This window comes from Hemibagrus wyckioides, linkage group LG04 (assembly GCF_019097595.1).
Source record: "Hemibagrus wyckioides isolate EC202008001 linkage group LG04, SWU_Hwy_1.0, whole genome shotgun sequence".
NCBI classification, from domain to species: domain Eukaryota; kingdom Metazoa; phylum Chordata; class Actinopteri; order Siluriformes; family Bagridae; genus Hemibagrus; species Hemibagrus wyckioides.
Genome location: NC_080713.1, coordinates 22,986,020 through 23,011,198, shown reverse-complemented (window position 1 = coordinate 23,011,198; position 25,179 = coordinate 22,986,020). Strand labels below are relative to the sequence as shown.

At 36.9% G+C, this 25,179-nt stretch overlaps 1 protein-coding gene across 4 annotated transcripts in view; it reads right to left on the bottom strand.

The window, feature by feature from the left end:
* Positions 1-25,179, bottom strand: part of LOC131351885 (voltage-dependent calcium channel subunit alpha-2/delta-1) — a 99,655-nt gene that overhangs the window by 39,314 nt on the left and 35,162 nt on the right. For all 4 annotated transcript variants that reach the window (XM_058387573.1, XM_058387569.1, XM_058387570.1 and 1 more), the window contains exons 4-10: positions 20,598-20,657; positions 16,514-16,549; positions 15,838-15,970; positions 6,229-6,360; positions 3,892-3,961; positions 3,433-3,483; positions 3,166-3,265 (exon numbers count right to left, since the gene is read on the bottom strand). In XM_058387573.1, coding sequence (XP_058243556.1) covers positions 3,166-3,265; positions 3,433-3,483; positions 3,892-3,961; positions 6,229-6,360; positions 15,838-15,970; positions 16,514-16,549; positions 20,598-20,657 — 582 coding nt within the window. The remainder of the gene's footprint in view (positions 1-3,165; positions 3,266-3,432; positions 3,484-3,891; positions 3,962-6,228; positions 6,361-15,837; positions 15,971-16,513; positions 16,550-20,597; positions 20,658-25,179) is intronic.

The window sequence follows — 25,179 nt, the reverse complement described above, 5'->3', positions numbered from 1 at the left end:
TGTTGGACTTACTGTTAATGAGATCTTGTGCAAAATGTAAAACCTTGCGCTATACCACTACCATTAGGCCAATCAGGTCCATTTTGCTTGCCTGAGTAGCAGGAAGGAGTACTACCTACTTTTATGTATGCCTCTATAGCTTACAGTTTCTCTGCATCAATAATTTTAAGCAGAAACATAATAACAAGAAGAAAAAAACAATTAAAAATTTTTTCGGCACATTCAGTATTTTGATCCTTAAAAATGTAATAATAATAATAATAATAATAATAATAATAATAATAATAATAATAATAAACCCCTAATAAAATGAATAATAACGTGTATGGAAATAAATAAATAAATAAATAAATAAATAAATAAATAAATAAATAAATGATAACTCATTTATAGCAGGAAAATAATAACAAGAAGAAAAACAAAATATCCTAAGAATTAAAAGTTTTTTGGTACATTCAGTACTTCTATCCCTAATAATTTAATAAGAACCAGAATAATTAATATCCCCAAATAAAACGTTAATATAATAAAATAATAAGGTGTATGGACATTTCAGCTTTCGAACTCATTGCCACACTGGCGGGAAGTAAACATTCAGTTGAGATGCAAAGTAGATTTTGTTATGTCTAATGATGTGAAACAGGAAAAGACCAAAGGACTAATCTCTGAAGAACACTATGTGAAAAGGGAAAAGGGGAATTAGGGGAGGCTAGACTGTTTACTTTTTAAGGAGATAAAGTGTATCTTGGGAAAGTTAGAAGTAAACCAGAGAAGTGCTACTGATTTTAATCAGAAGACAATCGGTGCCTTACTGAGATCGCAAAATAGTTTGCAATTATATTCTGTAAATTTGTATTCATGCCTTTATTGACTCTCTGCAAACTATCAAGCATCTATCAAGCAAATTTAGATCTCTAAACAAAATAATAACAAATCATACTGATCATCATCTTAAACGCCCCTGGCTCCTAATGTATCATGTTGCCGTCTTGAGCTTCAGTGAATGTTTGCACCTTTTCTGTAATAGCCGTCATAGATCTCAAAATCATATAGCCTATATATGGAAAGGGCTCAAATATGCATAAGATGCAGGGGAAAAAAAATTTGCAGGACCTGAAGGAATTTTCTGAAGAACTGTGGGCAGTGTTAATGCTCAGGATAAACAATGTGACTCATGAAAAACTATCCCAAAACATTAAAAGATAAAAAAAAATCTTTCAATACACATTAAGATATTAAGAATCAGTGTGTGAAAACTTTTGAACTGGTTAATTTGAGTAAATTCAATTAGTATTTTGTCTTGTGGACTATATGTAAACACTGTTATGTGAAATAGATTATTCAAGGCAGCCCTAAAAACAAACAATTTAGATAGATAGATAGATAGATAGATAGATAGATAGATAGATAGATAGATAGATAGATAGATAGATAGATAGATAGATAGTGTTTATATAAGATCTGATGCTTAAAAAACTCACATGATTCTGTTTACACAATAGCAAGCAAATAAAATATTCCCTGCCAAAATAGTTGACTAGGTGCTGCATTTGTGCTCAGACACACGCTTGACAACACTGACAGTCAGCCAAATTCAGGACAGATGTGTGTTTCTGTGTCCATGCCAAGCTATAATGCAACAGACACTGACATCCAAGATTCCTGTTCTAACTAGATAACAGCTGTGCTTCTGATTGGTCAAATTACTCAAAAGACATTTCACATCCTTGTTGTTATTTGGGTAAATTTTAAAACTCGGTAAGTTGACACGATCAGTACTATAGTCGTTTTAGATTCAGCGCGTAATTTGCACATGAGACCTGTTATCTATGTATCCTGAATATGTATGGAGTTTACTGAGGATGTGTGTTCTCTTGTATAGATAATCCATTATGTGTGCCTCCTGATCAATTGTGGTCGCGTGTGATGGATGGATAATGGAGGGGGGCCTTAAGGCCACCGAGGCTTCCAGACTGACACAGTGTCATCAGGCTGCTCTTTCAACGAGTGCTAATGCCGTGAGTGATGAAATCTTCTGCAACAGCACCTAAATCCATCGCCATACATCACGGTTTGAGCCCCAAACATAACATCTGAACCCAACACCCTACACCAGAGTCTTATATCCGTCACTTTAGCCCTGCAGCCTGCACCAGAGATCTACAATCTTCACTATAGCTACAACAAACCAAGGCTGCTATAGACGTTTATTAATTATCCTTCACTAAAGGAAAAAATCAAGCATCCACTTAGCTGTCTGTTTACCTTCACCTACACACACACACACACACACATACAGCACCTGTTCCTCTAGATTTTTCCTCATCTATACTAAATAAGCATGATCAACACAACTTGTCTGAGCTTAGACACACACACAAACACACACACTTCCTGAAGTCAGCTGACAAATCTCAAACAGCATACACTCTGTCAATGCACTGAAGCAGTAGTGCAAAGCAATCTTTCTGAAAATCCCAAGGAAAAAGAAGATGAAAAAAATTCTTATTCTTGTTGTAAAGTATATGAATTGAACATGACATTTGAAACTACAAATGTCATAACATCAGCTTGTCTACTAAGGGTGTCAAATTCCCAATAAGCATGTCAGATCTGTCAAATTCTGGGAGAATGTGTCCGACAGTGGCTCGGCTTCAGCGCAAGTCAAAAGAGAAGGAAGTGGAGCTCTGATTAATCCTGCAGAACTTTCCGCTGCCACAGGCTGCCAAGTTTTGTAGGCTTTCTTTCAGTGAAATGATAGATGGGCATTTCCTCAGCTCACTCTGTGCCTGATCTCTCAGCATTCGCTTGAGCCGCCCACCTCCAATTCAGCACATCCACCCGCTGAAGCAGCCTTTTCATTAAGGGCTTGTTTTCAAGTGGCACACTGAAGCCAGATCCATATTTCATTATTTCACCTCCATCCTTCACCTTGTCCTTCTCACAGATTCAGACACACCACACACATACCTATGAAAGCGTAACTATTTTTTTTCTGATACATTGCACAGCAATAGAACGATAGTGTGTAACATACTCTACTATGCTCTAGCATACCGTGACTTGAATTAATCGTATGATAAAAAAAATTTCCATCATACTATTCTGCCTTTGTGATGGAAATGGCAGATTTAACCGTACACACAGACTCGAACGCCCACTTACAAACACTACGTTGACATAGTCATCGTCTGAGAGAGTCTCCAGCATCTCACTGACCGACGTTCGGATGAGTTTCAGAGTTAATCCAGACACGCTCCCGCTCCTGAAACACATCGATAGACATGACACCTGAACAAGCGCCTGTACACACACTTCAGCAGCTGAGCCCTGTTCAGCCTCATACAGCCTCTTTAGAGACAGACAAACAGGAGAAAAAAAGAGCAGTCATGGTCTGAAACAGAATAATGTACTAATATGAAACCCACTCACGCGTCCACCAGAATGAGCATGTCCTTAGGCGAGGCGGCGCCCTGAACATACCTGAATAAAACAACAGGAAGAATACTTCAGTACTGACACCAGAGCAAGGTGCATTTGGTTTTCAACAAATAATTCATGTGAATGTTACAAAACTATCAAACACATGGCTCAGGACTGCATAATATGGCTGTTTTATTTTTTGTTTTGTTTTTTTTTTATCACAAATGGCTTTTCAATACTGGCTTTAGCAAGTTTTTGTTGTGTTTTTCTGAGCATTTTAATCATTACAGGTTTTCTGTGGCTTATGCATTATTGATTTTAGTAAATCAGACTTAATCTATTCAGGCATTACTCATCACAGGTTCACCATTTATTAAAATAAAAGTAATCTGAGGCTTTACAATGTACAATGAAGTTTGTTGTGCAGTCCTAGCACTCAAAAACAACTGCAAATGTTGAAGTAGGTACCAGGGTCTGCGGCGGACATCGTATAGGTCAACTTTACTTGGCGTTTTCCTGGCATCCTTCCACGGTGAGGCTAAAAGCAAAAGGAGATTTTTAAATGGCAATTTGTCAAAATAAACCTTATAACAAATAAGATCATATATTAAGAAATAATACATGTAATGTCATCTACAAGACCCTAGAAGATTTTCGTTGCTTAATAGGGATGCTGTATTGTGTAGCATATAATAATTAATGAGCAGAGCTGCAGGATTGAACATGTTAACATATTTCCTGCATAATGCTGCACATTAATATGCATGAGATGTGAAAATGAAGCTGAGAATAATTACATACCAACGACTAATAGTAGCATTTAGACATGGAGATTAATTTCTCTTCAAACCAGCATGCATTAAAATGCAAAATGCATAGTTGCTACAAAGATCCAGAAGATATTTCCTGCATTTACATCAGAAATTATTACTAAAAATTTGGTTAATTATTTTTTCCCATGATGGAATAAAAGTAAGCAGATGGAGCTGAGCAATTACTGCCAGGCTAGTGAGTGTACAATCCAACACACTGCTCTAAATAATAAAGAGCTAGCTGTGTTCGTGTGTGTGTGTGTGTGTTGTGGTTCTGTGCCTATGTCTCTGCCTATGTGTGTGCATGTGTATGTGTGTGTGTGTTATAAGACATGTATTAACCTCAAAAGAATTGCTGTCACTGAATGTGTTCATGTGTGAGGTGTGAGTAGATCTGACCTTTTTATTGCTTGTGAATACTTGCAACTTTTATTTAAAAAATACAGTAGTTTATATTAGATGTGTGTGTGTGTGTGTGTGTATGTGTATGTGTGTGTGTAAGTGTGCGCCATAGTAATGCCCTGTCAAATTTAATGAGGCTGTGATTAATGAGTTGAACACTCACTCACACACACACACACCAAAATTAGCATAGCAGGCACACAATTTCTCCATCCTTCTAAAATAACATTTACATTCTTAATAATTTAGACAAAGGTTTAAAATAGGTATGCACAATTTATATGCAGACTTTAAACTAAAGAGCCACTAATGAGGAACCTGAAAGTAATTGAAATAAGCTGAGTGCTTCATCGCTTCTCTACTCCATCATCATTAGAGCGCAGGGGTCTTTAGTGAGCACTCTGCTGAGCTGATAGCATATAATTTAATAGTAAAATGTCAGTGTCATTTAAGCCAGAGCATTACATCACATCGTATTTACAAGTAAGACACAGCGAGACTGGGTTATTGATAAGACTGGCCCTCGTGATGGCAGGTGAGGATACTGCAAGGGAGGGTAAAAAGTAATATCTATCAATAACGTGACAGAGAAAATATTAGTCTTGAGCAGTGCATTGTAGCAGAAGGATTCATGGATGCCATAGCAGATACACAACAGATATGCAACTGCATTTGTAATTGTTAATTTGCTTAAGTGTTTCAAATCCATAATTCTCTACATGACTTCTAATCAATTACCAAATATGGTAACAGAAATGCTTAAAAGCAAATAAACACACACTAATCATACAGTCTGTCACCTGTCCTTTTGTGTAATGTACTTGACAAGAGAATATGCATTTAGTCTAACTTTTAGCTTGTCCTCCAATGGTATTTTTTGCTACATTTTTGATACATTAAATTTGACATGCACTGACTATGTTTTACAGATGTGCACAGATGTTCAAAGCATCCTACCAAAGTGGGTAGAAAAGCATCAGCTCAAATGTTGATATTATATGTCTATAAATATAAACGCCATATTGTAATCTCCTGACATAAGCTGCAAAAATATATGGTCTGAGCTAGAAAAAAAATCAGCTCAAGTCTCCTTTCTTCAGGCCATTTTGTGTATTTATTTTATTTTATTTTATTTTATTTTATTTTATTTTATTTTATTTTATTTTATTTTTTAAAGAATTTAAGACTTTCCCCCTTAAACCACTTGGTAAGTACTCCGTACAAGATTTGCACAAATAACAAATATCAGAGAATCTGATGTGGATGCCAAAAAGAATAACTTCTTTGAAAGACATGGAAGTTTAGCCTTGCTGTCACAATCATACCACCCAACCAACCCCACCCACATGTGCTGTAAAGGGCCTCACACATTCACACATCTGTACTCCTGTACTTGGCAATGCAGACTAAACCAGATTTGCGATAGAGTCTTTAGTAAATGTTTCTTAAGACATTTTCCTAAATGGTTTCCATAAGTTCTTCATAATACCTGGTATGTAAATAGATAAATACAAACATGCCACACACATACACCATCAACCCCTGTTACACACACACACACACACACACACACAGAGAAGGAAAAGCATACCAGGGTAGTAGCGAGCCAGCCCTGTAGCGCTGCCAAACACTTGCCAGAGTAAAGTTGGGTCTTCTTCCTTGTTCTTCTTAAAGATATCCTCCAGTGCTTCAGTCCAGTTCAGTTCATTTAACACAATGGTGGCTAGACACAAACAAAAAGGACAGAAGTAAATATTTCTGTTTTCTTGTATCAGAAACGCTAAGCATATAGATGTACCTTTCATTTACATTTACATTACATGTGGCATAAGAAACTCACAGAAGTCGTTGAAAGATCATTACTGGTTCACTAGGTCAGGGACTAAAAATATTATTAGTCTAAAAACTCTGTTAGGAAGTAATATACTGTATAAAAAAAAAAGAAAAACACACAAACATTTTTTATGTTAGATTGTAAGGGCTTGTATTTCAGGAACAGGAAGTTACAGAGTGCCAAACTTCCAATAATGCTTAATATTTCCTTATTATATCCTCCACTGCACACATTCCCTATGAATTAGCTGTTACTATAAAAATCTGATAATTTAACATTCATGTAAACCAAGCTGCTGTTATGGAAAACTTCTAACCAATCAGAATCGAGAATGTATTGCTAGTGTGTTTTAGGGTTGAACGTAAGTATTCCATAGCTGACATGTGTTTGAGCAAAAATCATTTAGAAATCGGAGGGATGTGGGTCATAAATCTCGTCAGTGATAAAAATCTCACATCCAAACAGCTACAAAATGATCACAGGAGCAGGAGTTTCCTCCTCGGAGACACATTTGAAGTCTCTGATGACCTCGCAGCTGCACTCATCATATTTTCAGGCATTCTAAGGCACAAAAGCAAAGTCTGGGGGGAATAATAGTTTATTTTTTTATACTTTTATGATAGTTTCATGGTGATATCAGACAACAGGTGAGTTTAGTGAAAATCAGATGGTAATTTGTTCTGTAATTTTCCTAGAGGAGGATAAAAAAAAAAACACTGATATGGCTGATAGGGACAGTAATGAAGTCACTAAGGAGCAACCTGTAAAATAGGAAATTACCTCAGCAACATCTGGCAACATCCTCTAAAGCCCATGTAGACAATAAATACACACACACACACACACACACACACACAGAAAGCATTATGAATTTAGAAATATGAATTTTCTTTCTTTCTTTCTTTCTTTCTTTCTTTCTTTCTTTCTTTCTTCATTCTTTCTTCATTCCTTCCTTCCTTCCTTCTTTCCCATCCATTTCTTCCTTCCTTCCTTCCTTCCTTCCTTCCTTCCTTCCTTCCTTCCCATCTATTCCTTCCTTCCTTCCTTCCCATCCATTCTTTCCTTCCTTTCTTCCTTCCTTCCCATCCATTTCTTCCTTCCTTCCTTCCTTCCTTCCTTCCTTCCTTCCTTCCTTCCTTCCTTCCTTCTATTTCTTCCTTCCTTCCCTCCTTCCCATCCATTTCTTCCTTCCTTCCTTCCTTCCTTCCTTCCTTCCTTCCTTCTTTCCTTCCTTCCCATCCATTTCTTCCTTCCTTCCTTCCTTCCTTCCTTCCTTCCTTCCTTCCTTCCCATCCATTTCTTCCTTCCTTCCTTCCTTCCTTCCTTCCTTCCTTCCCATCTGTTTCTTCCTTCCGTCCTTCCTTCCTTCCTTCCCATCCATTCCTTCCTTCCTTTCTTCCTTCCTTCCTTCCCATCCAATTCTTCCTTCCTTCCTTCCTTCCTTCCCATCCATTTCTTCCTTCCTTCCTTCCCTCCTTCCTTCCTTCCCATCCATTTCTTCCTTCCTTCCTTCCTTCCCATCCATTTCTTCCTTCCCTCCTTCCTTCATTCCTTCCTTCCTTCCCATCCATTTCTTCCTTCCTTCCTTCCTTCCTTCCTTCCTTCCTTCCTTCCTTTCTTCCGTTCTTCCTTCCTTCCCATCCATTTCTTCTTTTCTTCCTTCCTTCCCATCCATTTCTTCCTTCCTTCCTTCCCATCCATTTCTTCCTTCCTTCCTTCCTTCCTTCCTTCTTTCCTTCCTTCCTTCCTTCCTTCCTTCCTTTCTTCCGTTCTTCCTTCCTTCCTTCCTTCCTTCCTTCCTTCCTTCCTTCCTTCCCATCCATTTCTTCTTTTCTTCCTTCCTTCCCATCCATTTCTTCCTTCCTTCCTTCCTTCCTTCCTTCCTTCCTTCCTTCCTTCCTTCCTTCCTTCCTTCCTTCCTTCCTTCCTTCCTTCCTTCCTTCCTTCCCATCCATTTCTTCCTTCCTTCCTTCCTTCCTTCCTTCCTTCCTTCCTTCCTTCCTTCCCATCTGTTTCTTCCTTCCTTCCTTCCTTCCTTCCTTCCTTCCTTCCTTCCCATCCATTCCTTCCTTCCTTTCTTCCTTCCTTCCTTCCCATCCAATTCTTCCTTCCTTCCTTCCTTCCTTCCTTCCTTCCTTCCCATCCATTTCTTCCTTCCTTCCTTCCCATCCATTTCTTCCTTCCTTCCTTCCTTCCCATCCATTTCTTCCTTCCCTCCTTCCTTCATTCCTTCCTTCCTTCCTTCCCATCCATTTCTTCCTTCCTTCCTTCCTTCCTTCCTTCCTTCCTTCCTTTCTTCCGTTCTTCCTTCCTTCCTTCCCATCCATTTCTTCTTTTCTTCCTTCCTTCCCATCCATTTCTTCCTTCCTTCCTTCCCATCCATTTCTTCCTTCCTTCCTTCCTTCCTTCCTTCCTTCCTTCCTTCCTTTCTTCCGTTCTTCCGTTCTTCCTTCCTTCCTTCCTTCCCATCCATTTGTTCTTTTCTTCCTTCCTTCCCATCCATTTCTTCCTTCCTTCCTTCCCATCCATTTCTTCCTTCCTTCCGTCCTTTCTCACTTCATGTAAATATAGACTGTTAGACATTTCAGGATGGTTAAACTTAGAAACAAAAGTTCACCTACTGCCTTAAAATGTGAGTAAATTTAAAGATTACCTTTGTTCTCTTAAATAGTCATAAAAATTCATTACTTTATGTTTTATTTTTTTTTTAACTTAAAACTTTTTTTAACTTAACAGCTAAAGAAAAGTAATTGGGTCATCATATTTTACAGTGTATTCAGTGAAATTTATTCTGACCATCCTGAGTTTCACAAACACTTTCCTGAAGACAGCGGGGAAGAAAAATATGTTCTTGAAGGTGCAGTTGTCTCCATACTCACAAGGGCAGTTATCCAGTGAATGAGTGAAAGAAGACATAGAGATGTAAGTTACACCTGAGTATGTGTGTGTGTGTGTGTGTGTGTGTGTGAACAGGATAATTCTACATTATCCGCACAGGGCTCTACAGCTCCAGCGGTACAAACTCGCTGATCGACTTTATTGAATCACTAGCGCGGGAACCATGGAAACCTATAATCATCTTATCAAATCTCTCATCTCTCTGAAAAGGCCATGCGCTGGCAAGCCTGCTGGAAGTGCTGCTAAAGAATATGCTCATCGGAGAGGGAAAACGGTCTATGTGTCAACATTAAAGCTAATGAACCATACAAAATTCAGTGTTGCCGCCGCAGTAACAATTTATTTTCATAGACTGGCCGAGGATGTGAAAGATATGAAGGGGGGTTTGCTATGATCTATGCATCTTTCTGGCTTTTAAACACCAGGAAAGCTTGATCATGGAGCAAATATGTTGGATAAATCAGCACAGAAATGAGGTTGCATGGCATGTAGGGGTGTAGTTGAAATGATAAGTGTGTTTAAGTTTCATCAGCACAAACGCAACAATCATCAACATGGCAACACACGAGGAATCTCAAAGAGGTTCCAGTGAAATTACAGGAGTTCACTTGCAGTATGATGCAAAAGGAAGATTTTTATTCTGTATTGTTGCCACTCCAAACTCACTTTATACCCATTAAATCCCATTTCCCTTTTTTGCTCTCTTGCCCTCCCGGAGAAAACCATTTCCTGTGGCTGTTTCATTCAGTGTTGTCTCTCTTAATGACAGGGAGATTTTGTTGCTTCTTTAGAGCGTGGCAGTGCAAGCACACACACTCCTTCTCTCCCCTAAACGACGTGCCACTTTATCCTAGAAAATCCAATTTTCTCCCCTGCGGGAGGCATGGGTCTGAGCTATTTCACTCTGTATATATATATATATATATATATATATGTGTGTGTGTGTGTGTGTGTGTAACAGGGGTTGATGTATGTACTTGGCTTTGAATGTTTATGGATTAGAATCACTATCCGCTCAGGCTCTGATTGACATCTGGCAACATCCTTTAAAGCCCATGTACACACACACACACACACACAGTACAATTCTCATTCTTCTCTTTTATGCATTTGCAAGCAGTATGCATCACATTCTTTCTTTCTTTCTTTCTTTCTTTCTTTCTTTCTCTCTCTCTCTGTCTCTCTCTCTCTCTCTCTCTCTCTCACACTCACACACACACACACACACACAGAATACAATACTCCTTCCTTACTTTTAAACAGGATGCCTCGCGTTCTTTCTTTCTTTCTTTCTTTCTTTCTTTCTTTCTTTCTCCCTCACACACATACACGAGTGTACAGAGTACAATTCTCCTTCTTTTCTTTTATGCATTTGCAAGCAGCATCCTTTTCTTTCTTTCTCTCTCTCTCTCACACTCACACACACACACAGAATACAATACTCCTTCCTTACTTTTAAACAGGATGCCTCGCGTTCTTTCTTTCTTTCTTTCTTTCTTTCTTTCTTTCTTTCTTTCTTTCTTTCTTTCTTTCTTTCTTTCTCCCTCACACACATACACGAGTCTACAGAGTACAATTCTCCTTCTTCTCTTTTATGCATTTGCAAGCAGCATCCTTTTCTTTCTCTCTCTCTCTCTCTCTCTCTCTCTCTCTCTCTCTCACACACACACACTCTTAAAGACAATTAACTTTACCCTTGTACTTGAATGTTCGCCACCTTTTCCCATTTCCCTTCTGAAAAAGCTCCATGCGTGCCTCAGACTCATTCCACACACGCCTCTTCCTGACCCAAGGTCAGACTGTTGCCAACACTGGCACAATTGCACCTCGCACTCCTACGCTATTGCTTTGTCACACTCTGCATTCCTTATATAACTTGTTGAGTTTATTTTATTTGCAGTCCTGGCAGTGTTAGTACTTGTGCATGCAGCTATGTTGTACAAGCTGGAGAGGCGGAATCGCATATGCTCAGGGACAAATGATGCAGCAGAGAACCACGACAGGAAATAATTAGACTTGGCAAATCAACATTGCACAATAGTTCATGCAGTATTTCTGAGCATTACATATGTGCTGATACTAAAGTAATACAATATTCAACAGGTGTAACAGAGGCATCACTGTACCGTCCTTTTGCTCTATCCGTTCTTCCATTAGAAATGCAAGATGGAAGATAGCTCTAGAATGCTATTTCTTTAAATTCATTATTTCATAAGAATTAAATTGCTTTAAGCCAAGCCATATATCATTACATTACACATAAAAGTATAATTTGATGATTAGTGAGTGGATTCATCCTGTAAGAGCAACTTTATAGGATGTATTTAGTCCGCTAATTATTACATTTTGCATTAGCCACTTAACCTGAGAGGCACATCTTCTAGCGTAACTCAATAGCTTCCATATGTGAAGGTAAATTATTATTATTATATTTTTGCTTATTCATATCCAGAGAATGAGGCCTGGAGTCATCATTTGCAAGTGTAAATTTATGCATTAAAATGTCTCTTAGATAAATTGGTCTATAATCCATTTATTTTTGAACCATTAGATTAGATTTCGATTGTTTTAATGGTTTATATAGAATGCTATATCATGTACAAAGTGTTATATTGAAAGTGGATAACCTCTGCAGTGTTATATGATCAGGTGTATATCACAATGATGTAGATGAGTGAGGTTTCTAAGATAAGATAACAACCTCCTTTCTTTTTGCAAAGTGATAACCTGCTAAATATCAAAATGTAGCATGTCTGATAGAGCGTCTGACCGAAAAGCAGTAATAAACCATTTACTTATAGTAAGAGGTAAAAACTAGTAAGTGATTAAGATAATTGTTAAAAATTGAAAGCTTTTGTTTAACGATTTATTTACATTTTGCAGACACCCTTATCCAGAGCCACTTTTATGCAACTGAGGGTTAAGGGCCCTACTCAGGGGCCCAGCAGTGGCACCTTGGTGGACCTGGGATTCAAAGCCACACCCTTCTAATCAGTACTCCAACACCTTAAACACTAAGCTACCACAACCCCTAAATAAAAGATTCAATAATCATAACAGTAAATGCAAAAATAAGGCATTGGGATGCAGATACATTAGTATATACTGTTTGATATATACTCCTGTATTACTGAGCATTGGTTTAGGCCAGTAAAATGATAAGTCAGTGAGTAGTTTATATCACCACATGCCTGTGAAAATAAGAAATAACCTAAAAACAAGAAGGCCAAAGCATGCCTTCTGGCGTTTGCTAATTTCTGAAGTGTTAATAATGTTCACCAGTACTTAGGATCATCATTGCACTGCTACTGCTGCCTGCTGTGATGTCTGCAATTGCTCTCTTCTGGTCTCACAGTGGAGCCAGAGGCAGCAGGTCATGAGTGTGTGTACACTCTATCTGGACTTTTCCATTAGTCACTGATAACTCAAGTGAACAGGTTAATAAATCTAGCAGACACTGGAACCATTTGCAAACTTAAAGTTAGTATAAAATGAGCAGATGAACAAGGACAAAGAAGAAGATAAGTTATGAGTAATGAGTAATAAACAAGAGCACAGGACTCACATGAACAACGCAGACCAAATAAGGAATAAAACATGATGGGTGAAGTTGCATCATACCACCCTGTGTGTGTGTGTGTGTGTGTGATGTTTTCCCCATTTATAGTTATATTATTTAATATTGTGAAACATCCATAAAACATGTTAGTGTTATTACAGAAGAATAAAGTGAAAACTCCTCTGTCCTGAACACCCCCATGCTAGAAAAAACATATTACCTTTTACAAAGCAGTGACAACAGAGATATATTTAATTCTGTAAATATTAAATAAACATATCATTACAGAAAAAGAAACCGTATCAACAAATAGACTTTTTCTTTCAACATTTTTAATCAGTTTATTATTAATCTTAAATTATGTAAGCATCCAGCATATAAGTCCAGATGAATTAACTGTTTCGATAGAAATGATAATGAAAATTAAGTCTAAACTCTACAAAAATAAAATGATTTATAGATGAACACATTTATAGCGCTGCTTTATAATGAAGCACTAATGATTAGTTAATGTCAAGTAACGTGTAGTAATTATCTAAGTTCATGTCTCCCATAAGTTTGTGTGTGTGTGTATGTGTGTGTGTGTGTGAAAGAGAGGAGAGACAGAGAGAGAGAGAGAGAGAGAGAGAGAGAGAGAGAGGTTGTGAGTGCATTTGCAGGTGCAGGGCAAGGTCAGCATGGAAGAGATGCCTTACGCTGCAGGGCCAGACGCTACCCCAGCAGGCAAATCGAGCTGAAATAGTGCCTCCCTAGTCTGGCCAACCTAATAGCTTTGCCTCTACCTAATCACACACCCCATGAAACATGAAACCAGTAACACACCAACACAATACCTGAAACTATTTCCTAGAGCAGAATTGTTGAAATGCTTCCCAATATATTTGGTTTGATTGCATTTACAGCATTGGCAGACATCCCTATCCAGAGTGACTTACATTTTTATCTCATTTTATACAGATGAGCAACTGAGACTTAAAGGCTTTGTTAAGGGGCCCAGCAGTGGCAGCTTGGTGGACCTGGAAGTTGAACTCACAACCTTCCAATCTGTAGCCCAACACCTCTAAGTTACTACATACCCTCATTATATACTCATAACTTTTATAGCTTTATAACTATTCATAGATCACCACAGATGTTCTCAGTTTAGGAGTGATTCTTGTGTAATACTGCATTCGAAATGACCACAGAAGTAGATAGTCAGTGCTCCTCAAACACGATCTGTACAGACAGTGTTATAGATGGTAGAAGCTAATATGTCCTTAAGATGATTTATCTAAAGCAAATACTTATATATATAATTACAGCATAACACATTTAAAGGTAATAAGTGCTACTTTGTTTACTGCAGATGCTGTGATAAGCCGTAGAAGCCACAGAGGAGCTTTGTAGGAATTCTATGTTAAGGGGTTTTTTTTCCTCGTCAAATGGTAGGAATATAAATTTCAACCTCTAGTAATATACCGAAAACGGCTGGCTGAAGATGTACGTTTTCATGTGCACTTGTAAAATAAATAACAAAGCTGAGCTAAATTACAGCTCCAATCCTATAAACAGCAGGTTTTATAAACCAATAAGGCATTATATGTCCGATGCTGACCATCACTTAAACAGGATGTAATGTGATCATTCGAACAATCACATTACTCAGCATGCAGTTTGTACAGCTTTCACACCTGATGCAGACCAGCGCAGGCAAGCTTCAGACTATTCTTTTCAGGAAGTCCAGAGATCGATTTCCTGACCTGTTGCCAGATTTGAAAACATCTTTCACATGTCACTAAATGTGCTAAACTTTTAACAGGCCAGTGGTCCACAAATCTGAGTATCTCAGTATAATAAGTAGAATATGAAAAGATTCATTCCACAAGAAGAAGTGAAAATTAGTTTGGATAAGAACCAATGACATGTTTAAGGGCATTTTCTTGTAGTTTCTCATACTCTTTTTATCAGTCAGTAACAGACAAGAAGAGAATTTACATACAACTTACAATCTGCTTGTAATTCTTGATTCACTTATAATCAAAATAATAAATATAATTTATAATCTAAATAATAAAAATACCACCAAAATTGGTATTTCTTTTCTCAAACAAAGTGTGAGACTGTAGACTTTTGGCAGGCCCAGATTGGGTCTCCTAGGTCCACTGTGCGGGTCAGGACCCCCAAAAAATGATGGCTCATCCGTATATATACAGCTCTGGAAAAAAATAAGACACCACTGCCCAATCTCCAGATTTGAACCCTACTGAAAACCTCTGGAATGTCATCAAGAGGAGGATGGATGGTCACAAACCATCAAGCAAATCTGAGCTGTTTGCTCTTTTGCAAAAAGAGTGGTATAAAGTTCCCCAACAGCAATGTGAAAAACTGGTGGGAGCATGGAGCCAAAACGCACGCAAATCGGGGTTATTCCACCAAATACTGATTTCTTAATGTTATTTAGCCAAAGCATTAACACAATTTGTTTACAAATTACCTGCATTTTGTTTTATTTGAGTTATATCTCTGCAAATACTGCATGATCTGGGGTTATTTTGATGTGTTGTCATTTCCTTTAAATATACACTCTAAATAACAATACTTATATTTAGAATTTAGCAGAAATATTGTCAGCAGTTCACAAAAAAAAAAAATGAAACAAAACTGTTCATCTCACCAATACATGAACCTGGAGGAAAAAAACCTAAGAAACTGATTATTTTGCAGTGGTCTCTTATTTTTTTTTCCAGAGCTGCAGCACCCTACATAGTCTATGCAGAATCAGTTCATGTGTGTCGTACAGACTGACAGCTGTTAAAATGGAGCCAGCGTCATTTTTCTTCTCTAAACCGTTCATCTGTGTAACACACCGATGTCAGTGTTTATAAAAGCAAAGCATTTCCAGATGATTTAGACATGCTAGTACTCACAGCCATCGTATATGTCTGTAGGGATGTGCACAGCTGTGTGGTTGTAGGAGATGAGGCGGTTTTTGAAAAACAGATCTTCTTTAAATTCCGGTCGGATCTGGTTTTTCCTTCCTGTGGTTTCATTGGCATCAAGCTGGAAGGTGAATAAATTCAGAGAAGTATTATCAGAATTGTGTTTAATTTCACAAAATGACATCAGCACCAACACACCATACAGTTTACACATGGCATAATGGTGAAGAAAAAAAAAGAAAACACTCCTTATATGACACTAACGAGCCGATCCGTGCCAGAGAATCCACTGGACACTCATTAACTACTCAGAATAGCACTCACACCTTCTAACTAGGCACTCCAGCTGTGCATCGCCCTAGCTCCTCGTAGTACGACTAATTCTGCATCAGTTCTCCCCATGTAGTTTCTCTGTCATTATGCTAATTGGCAGGTGTGATATAAGACATATTGAGAAAATGTATAGTCTAGACAGAGTGGAACATATGCTTTATGTATTTTTAGTTTTCAGTTTGCTTGTACATCCATACATCTTCAAGCTGGTAAGCAAAAGCTTCAAGCTAAAGTAATAAGCAGCATGCACTAATGATTAGTGGAAAAAAAATAGGATCATAATATGAACAGAAATGAGAATACAAATTTGAAATACAAAGTTTTTACTTACATTGTCCTTGGCATTATAATAGACTATATCATTACTCTGCATGGGAAAGAAACAGACAAGGGTTTTATATAGTTTTAACACACACACACACACACACACACAACTACACACACACTTGCTATAGATGGCTATGTTCAAAAGGAAGTTTTGATATCCATCAGAAAATGCAGGTACATATAGTGCTGGTTTGTGATTGATTTGTGGTTGGCGATCAATCTTTATTCTATAATCTGTAATCCAATGGAGTTGCACATACACTGAGGTTCTCCTTCCCTTTTCTTCTTAAAAAAATGAAAAATAATTGAATGGGGAAAAAAATGAAATGTTTGTATACATACCAAGGCACATGCTATTCTTTAAAATAAATAAATAAATAAATAAATAAATAAAACAAATAAAAAATAATCTCTCTATTGATGCATCATTATCATTAAGATCAGTGTTTTTGTTTGTCTATTTTGTGTCTGGACTGTGAAAAGGCACGACCAAAGACAAACAATATATTTATTTAAGTTGTCTTTATTTGTCACATATACATTACTGCACAGTGAAATTCTTTCTTCGCATATCTTATCCTTGAGACTTGGGGTCAGAGCACAGGGTCAGCTATGATGCACTGCCCCTGGAACAGGATGGGTTTCTCAAGGGCCCAACAGTGGCAGCTTGGCAGTGCTGGTGCTGGTGCCTGAACCCTGGTCAACGATCCAGAGCCTTAACCACTTGAGCTACCACATAGTTAAATAATAATAGTAAATTTATTTGTTTTATTATGATAAAAAAAAAAAGAATATACTGTATGTTTACTTTATATACGGGAATTATTTGGACAGAGGATAGAGTTGCCAGACTTCAGCCATGGGAAAACCAGACAGGCATAAGTGAAAAAGGTGATGGTTTGTTCTGGAAGCATTCAATATGTCACCGAAACAGTGCCTTACATAAATAATCACCTCTTTGAGATCTACATAATACGTTTAACATCTACCATACGTTTTATTGTCACATGAAGGTTAATTAAACAAAAAAAAAGCATAACCCTCTCGGTTCCCCTGGGTCTCAAGATGTCTAGAACCAACTCTGGCTGCAATTACAGCTGCAAGTCTTCTGGAACATTGCTTTATCTAATTCTCACATATAGGTCCTGAATGCTTCTGCTCATTTTTTCTTGCCAAATGTGCACAAGCTCTGTAAAATTGGACGGACAAGAATACTAATACAATTCCTGACAGTGAATACTTATGCAATGCGGTGTATGCCACCAATTACTGGTAAGTAGCTGTATATACTGTATTGAGTTTAATCCTTTTTCAACATATAAGTACCCAGCCCCATTCTGTCTTTTGTGGCATGAGGTTTGATCATTGTCTATGAGGTTAAACACTATAAATGCTGTACAAATAAATCTTCAAGCTGGCTATTTACTCTGACATGGTGCAACACAAATAAAACCATGAGAAAACAACCTATTGTATAGTACATTCTCTGTGTATTCTGTAGGCTGAGCAATTGATGAAACTGAGAACAATGCATGATTACGTGCATTTTGAAAGTAGCTATAATTCATTCATATTTTGATTTCAAACCCTTCCATAACTCTGCCTGTATTACACATTACTAGATACTGGTAGCTCAAGTGGTTAAGGCTCTGGGTTGTTGATCAGGGTTCAAGCCCCAGCACTGCCAAGCTGCCCCTGTTGGGTCTTTGAGCAACCCCCCCTGCTCCAGGGGTGCTGCATCATGGCTGACCCTGTGCTCTTATCCCAACCCTACAAGGATGGGATATGTGAAGAAAGAATTCCACTGTGCAGTAAAGTATATATGACAAATAAAGGCTGCTTACTTACTATATTTAAAATAATAACAGCTTTATTGGTTCTGTAGTAGTCTGATGTGCTATTTAGTCTGATATACTGTCTGATGTTTAAGACATTTAATTCATTACAAAACTGTGCACTTCTCGGACCTTATGGATTTTTGTAGTGTACTGTTTTTCACTGTTTCCACACATGCACTTTACATAGTACAGTCCTGTGTACTATATATGGTTGAAATGACAATAAAAGCTTCCTGACTTGACTTGAGACACAACTGCTGAACACACCTACGCTGTAACCGTAAATATGTGCTTGATAAGATCACTTTTGTTTAGTGGAAGATGGACCAGACCAAAGCCAAAGCCGTGTCTATGACATGTGTATGTCACGTCTCTATGTCAAAAAAGCAAAAAGAATGAGATATTAAAAATGAGGCACTGCATCAGAATGGACCGTATACCAGTGTCCGGAGTTGAACACCTGGTTAATAAAAGTGTAACATGTAACTTTGAGCATGAAATATACACAATAGCCTTACATTGTGTATGGAATCTTAGCAAGAAAAGACTTTCAAGTTAATATCATACCTGAGGACATTCATGGCCTTTACAATTGCGCTAGTATTGTCTTAAGCAACACGGAATAGAGCTATTTTTATATCTTATGGTGCTGCTCAGACGCTCAACCATGGTCACCAGGGAGAAAAGCAACATCGCAGCTAAAATAAAGCATCAATTGTTCATGCTTATAGACAGGCATAGACGGAGAGATGAAGAAAAATTCATACCAGACTTTGTAGAGAAATATTTAAAGATAAAATGTCACATTTCTGTGGTCCAGTGAGAAAAGGAGTTCTCCTCCTTTTGCAATTTAAATGATGAAGAATACAACCATCTAGCCATAATTCATTCGCTTAGTCCTTCAGTCAGTTTTGAGCCGTTTGTGATATTAAGTCTGGACTGCACCTTGTTTTTAGGAAGTTATCAGGAGTATCCCAAATTCCTTCTATACAGTATGTATTATTTCTTAACAGGATTTTAGCCATGTTGCCCAAAATGAACAAGCTTCCGCACAGACAGAATAAGACCTTATACATGCCCTAGAATAATATCCAGTAATACTTGAAGGGAATTCAAAACCCATTCCTACAAAACAGGGATGACGACCTCAGTTTGCTGATCTGACAGACTTGTTAAAACAAAATGTATGAATTCATTAAGTTTTATTGCAAGACTGAATGCAATCTCTCTGATTCAGAAATGAACATTTGCATCATATTAGTGAAGTGCATTCTAGAGAGAGTGATTATGTGATCACAAAATGGAGAGGAAAAATATCACATAAGGGTTTGGAGAACATGTTTTGGTTCTCACAGTACATTCACACTGCCTGTTCTTTCTGTCTTTCTGTCCTTCTTTCTTTCTTTCTTTCTTTCTTTCTTTCTTTCTTTCTTTCTTTCTTTCTTTCTTTCTTTTTTCTTTCTTTCTTTCTTTCTTTCTTTTTTCTTTCTTTCTTTCTTTCTTTCTTTCTTTCTTTCTTTCTTTCTTTCTTTCTTTTCTAGCTGATGGCCTCAAGGAATTGTTCTAACGTTGTTACATGCTGTTGCTATCTGTTTAAGAACAGTGATGAGTACAAAGAGCTGATAAAGCTTGAAATACTCCTGCTCATATTATGTTCAGACACCTGCTGCTGTGAAAGAAGAGTCGGTAAAATGAATGGAATTAAATAAAAAACACAAAACAGACTTGGAGCTTGCTGTGTTGATGTTTGTCTCAGGATATGATGGCATGTGGCCATGGAGAACAAGTGACTTTTTATGCTTTTTTTAATTTCTAATTTGAATAAGTCCTTCTTCCATAGGCTATGTCTGTGGGAAGTACAGATTTTTTACCAAAATGGCAACCACAAGCCAATACCGTGATGAATTCTGAGGGATATCAACATTTCCTTGTGAAGTACACCTTTAGATTACAATAATAATAATAATAATAATAATAATAATAAGAAGAAGAAGAAGAAGAAGAAGAAGAAGAAGAAGAAGAAGAAGAATCATAAATAATTTATATTATTAAATTTAATAATAAATATTATTATTATTATTATTATTATTATTATTATTATTATTATTTTACAATAGAAAAAATGTCTAGAATCTTTACATGGTCTGTAAACTAGTATCATCACTGTGAATAATAATGAAGCAAAGACTAAAATGAGTTTTCTTGCAACCTTATTATTAATAATGTACCATGATATCAAGAATTACTTACGTCAAACTCATCCTTCCACTGATGCGCCATCTGGAAGTTTTCTGCAGCAGTTGCCAAAGCCTAAAAAAGATAAATCATTCAGTGGATTTAATTAAGAACATGATTTGAATGTTAAAAAATGCTAAACATTTGCCACTTAATGCCACATTTCACAACTTAATGTGGGGCGTGCTTTCCGAAAAGCGATGCAACTTAGTGAATGATGAACAAATTAACCAAGGACATGCCCATCTGATATTTAAACAGAAATTTAACAAACACATGTTACATCATTCTGCACTGACTCTGCGTCAAGTACTTAATCAACAGTCCGGAAGTAAATTTTGTACAAGGATCATTGACTGCAACACTAAAAATATGTGCAAATAAAAAACATTTAAAAAACATAAATTATAATTTATACCGATAGACTTACAACACAAATGATGTTGCTTTGGAAAGAAAAAAAATACACAGGATTTTCAATATTTTACAGCTGGAATATAAAAGAAAGTATAGGGTTAAGAAATATTATAAAGTAATATTATAAAGTCTTTTCATATTAAAAGCAGTTCATTGGTATATTACACTGTTCTGACATAAAGGGTTAACATTAGCATATTTCTTGCATTATTTGATTATTCACTCTCTGGTTGACCAATTTTACCATTTCATAGCATCTATTAACCATGGATTAAGTCAACGTAACTATTATTTGCTAACATGGATTTGTTTTTCGTTAAGGATGATAAAAATATAAAATTAAATAAATAAATAAATAAATAAATAAATAAAAGCATGAGGACAGTATTCAACCATGCGTTTGTAATGACTGAACAATGACTTGTTTGGAAATCAAAGAAATCAAAATGCATCTTTTCATTATGTAAAATATTACAACTATTACAAAAACAACAACAGTAACTATAGTCCATTGCCCCTAGAAAATACTGTGTATTCGTAATCAATTCCCCAACCAACTCTCTCCCACCCCCACCCATAAAATCAATAACCAGTTCACCCCCAGGGCTACAAAAATCCCTCCAAGGTCAGGAGGTCTTTTCTTTCTTGAAAGCATTGTTAAGTATGTGACCCAGCCCACGATGGAAAAAGACTTATGTGCAGAGTAAATATAAATAATTAATAATATTATAAGAATTTACAGCTAATACAGATGCATTTGCTGCTTATTCAAAAACAAAATTTGAAAAACATTACAAATATATGGTTCCTTAGATGTTACTTTTTGTGATTATCATATTTTATTTACCTGCAAAGGTCCTTTACTGCAGAAGGATTGAACAGAAATCTCTAGCGTAAAATTTTGCCCAAGATGTCTTTTGATTTATTTACAATTACCTGCCAGTAGGTGGCGATCTGAGGTGTTTTTGAGTATCATCTAATAAAGACGCTAGCATGCAGTCTGAATAATAAAACCTGTGCTTATACAAATAATAATAACCTTTAAATAGCTGTCCGCTGTAGTGTCCACCATGCATGAAGGGATTAAATCAAAGCATGTCCTTGATACAGAGTGTGTTTCGTTGGTGGTTACTAAGCTACAGGCTTAGTATATCACTAAAGAGGCTAGCATGGAGCTTTAACATTAAAACCCATTCTTACATAAATTAATAGCTTTTAAATAGCTGTCCAGTGTGGTGACCACCATTGCATGAAATAATAAAAAACTGCATGTGCCTGACACAGAGTGTATTTAGTTGGCAGTTGCTAAGCTACAGGCTTAGTAAATCAAATAATGTCAGATGCTTTGTGAGCAAGTAATATTTTGTACTGTGGGTTTCATATACACTACGTACATATGGCTTGTAATCTTCAACAGGCCAATTATGATTAGGAGATTTCGGCTGATGATTTCGTACATGTCTTTTTTTTGTTGAAAATGTCACTTTTGCAACATAACATAAATTTCCCATTTCGTAAATTTCCCATTGGGATGAATAAGGTATCTAAAAACATAATGGTGCTGTAGCAGTATCCTTCAATCTTAACACAAACTAGTAAATTACTTGTAATGTTCTTAGTAATTATGAGTTCACAAACTAAGCAGTAATTACTGAGTCTTGCATTTCTCCTTCAGAACTATTTGCTAATGAGGCTCTTTCATAATAACTACTGCTGATCACATTTCAGTCCAAATAGTGAATTCTTGATCTCTTGGAGATCTCCTTATATACCTCAAACTATTTCAGTACCTCATTATTATTATTATTATTATTATTATTATTATTATTATTATTATTATTATTATTATTATTATTATTATTATTAATTTTTATTTTTTTAGAAGAGCTGAAGGCAAGAAGCCTTTATTATCACCACACATACATTACAGCACAGTGGAATTCTTTTCTTTCCATATCCCAGCTCAGGAAGTTGATGTCAGAGTGCAGGGGCAGCTTTGACACAGCGCCCCTGGAGCAGAGAGGGTTCAGGGCCTTAATTGCCCAGCAGTGGGGCTTGGTGGTGCTGGGGCTTGAACCTCGATCTTCCGATCAACAACCCAGACCCTTAAACACTTGAGCCACCACTGCCATTATTATTATTATTATTATTATTATTATTATTATTATTATTATTATTATTATAGGTCTCTTCAGAGGAACACGGGGTCACTGTGCCCATCAAGCTCAAAAGAAAGAAAGGACTGGACAAAAGTACAAGACTGCAATGTAGCAATAAGTAACAAATATTCTCTATTAAAATGAAATAATTTGCTTTTATGAAACAATATGCTCCCTCTAAGGGGAAACTCAATCAGCACTTAATCAGTAGTTTTTTTTTTTAAAGAACTGCTCAATCCACTACTTCCTGTTTAGTTTCTACATAGTTACCTATAACTGAACTGTATACATTTTGTTAAGTCTCTTCTCTTATCCCATCTTGAAGTCAGGGTCTTTTCTTTGTCTATTCACTTCATAACTGTCACTTAGGACCTCAGCTCTCCGTGGTGCTTTGCCTCAATTTTACATATGCACACAAAAAGCTTTTCCTGCTTAATTTTCTAGGCTGCCATTTACTTCTTGTGATCATTGGTCATGACGGCTGAATTTAAAATGAGTTCATTCATGTTTGCTACTTTTTTGCTCATCCTTAATGAATGCCAAGCTACCGATTTTGAAACTAATTCAAAATTACATTATGGGACATAGCTAGAGTCAGCATTGCTGGACATCTTGGCGATGTAAGAGCCGGTGTAAAGACAATTACATTGTTCTCGTTCACAATCTCCAGCAGGTGAAAAGGTCAGCGGTTTGCCAAGACTACACATTTCTCCTGGAAAGAGCAAGTTCAGAAGAACGAGACTGTTACAGTTCTATTAGAACATTTAGTTCGTAGTCATGTCACACATATATCCTTTCTGTTAAACAACACAACTCAGGAGAAGAATTGAACACGAGGTGTGAATGTAACAGCAGGGGTTTCCTGCTTGTCTTTAAAGAGTATCTTTACAGATGGTATTTAAAAAGATGTTTATTTATTTAAAAGGAGAGAGAGGTTTTTTGTGCAATACACAAAAACATACAGTAGGATACCTGATCATTACACTCACTTGTGCTTTTTGAACGTCTCGTTCCAGACTTAATCCTCTTTTGCTGTTATAAAAATATATCCACACTTCTGGGAAGGCTTTTGGGTAGACTTTAGAGCATAGCTGTAGGGATTTGCTCATTCATCCATAAAAGCATTAGTGAAGTCAGGCATTAATGTCAGGTAAGGAGGTCTGGGGTGAAAGTACATCCCAAAGGTGTTTAGAGGGGCTGTGTTCAGGGCTCTACGCATGACGCTCCAGTTCTTTGAATGGCTCTTTGGAGCTTGTTTAGTCTTGCTGGAAAAGGTTTGGGCTATGACTTCTAGTTCCAGTGACGGGAGACTGTAGCATACAAAAAGCTTTCTTCACAATTGTGTGTTTCCAACATTGGGAGACGCCCGCATATGGGTGTGATGGTCAGGTGTCCAGAAACTTTCTGCCATACTGTGTAGTGGTTAATGCATTAATAGGAGCGTTAACATTCAGGCTTTTTACTAGATGAAATGAAACCTATCATTTAAAATTATGATATTTATATGATATTCGTTTAAAGGAATTCACTGAACATAGCGTAGGAACAGTTATAAAAGTATCACATACAATCTCTATTTTATTTTATAAGTTATTCTGCTAGCAACACGTACTAGCAACACGTCCACATGTCCACCAGTGATTGTCAAAGCTTTAACGATTCTTTTTTTTTTTTGCTTAATTGTTATTAATTAAAACATTGTGTAAACACAATTCACAAGGTCAACAGTGTCGTTTCTATTCCATTTACACAGATTTTTACACTATTTAAACAGACAGACACACATCCACATACAGTACACACAAATACACATACATACACATGCACACAAACACAAACACACACACACACACACACACTCTGGTGCTGAGGTTCTGGGCTGATATTCAACAGTCTCCTCACCTCCTCTGCACAGTCTGGGAAACTAAAAATACAAGGCATCATAGTCTCCCTCTCTCTCTCTCTCTCTCTCTCTCTGTCTCTCTCTCTCTCTCTCTCTCTCTCTCTCTTTCACACACACA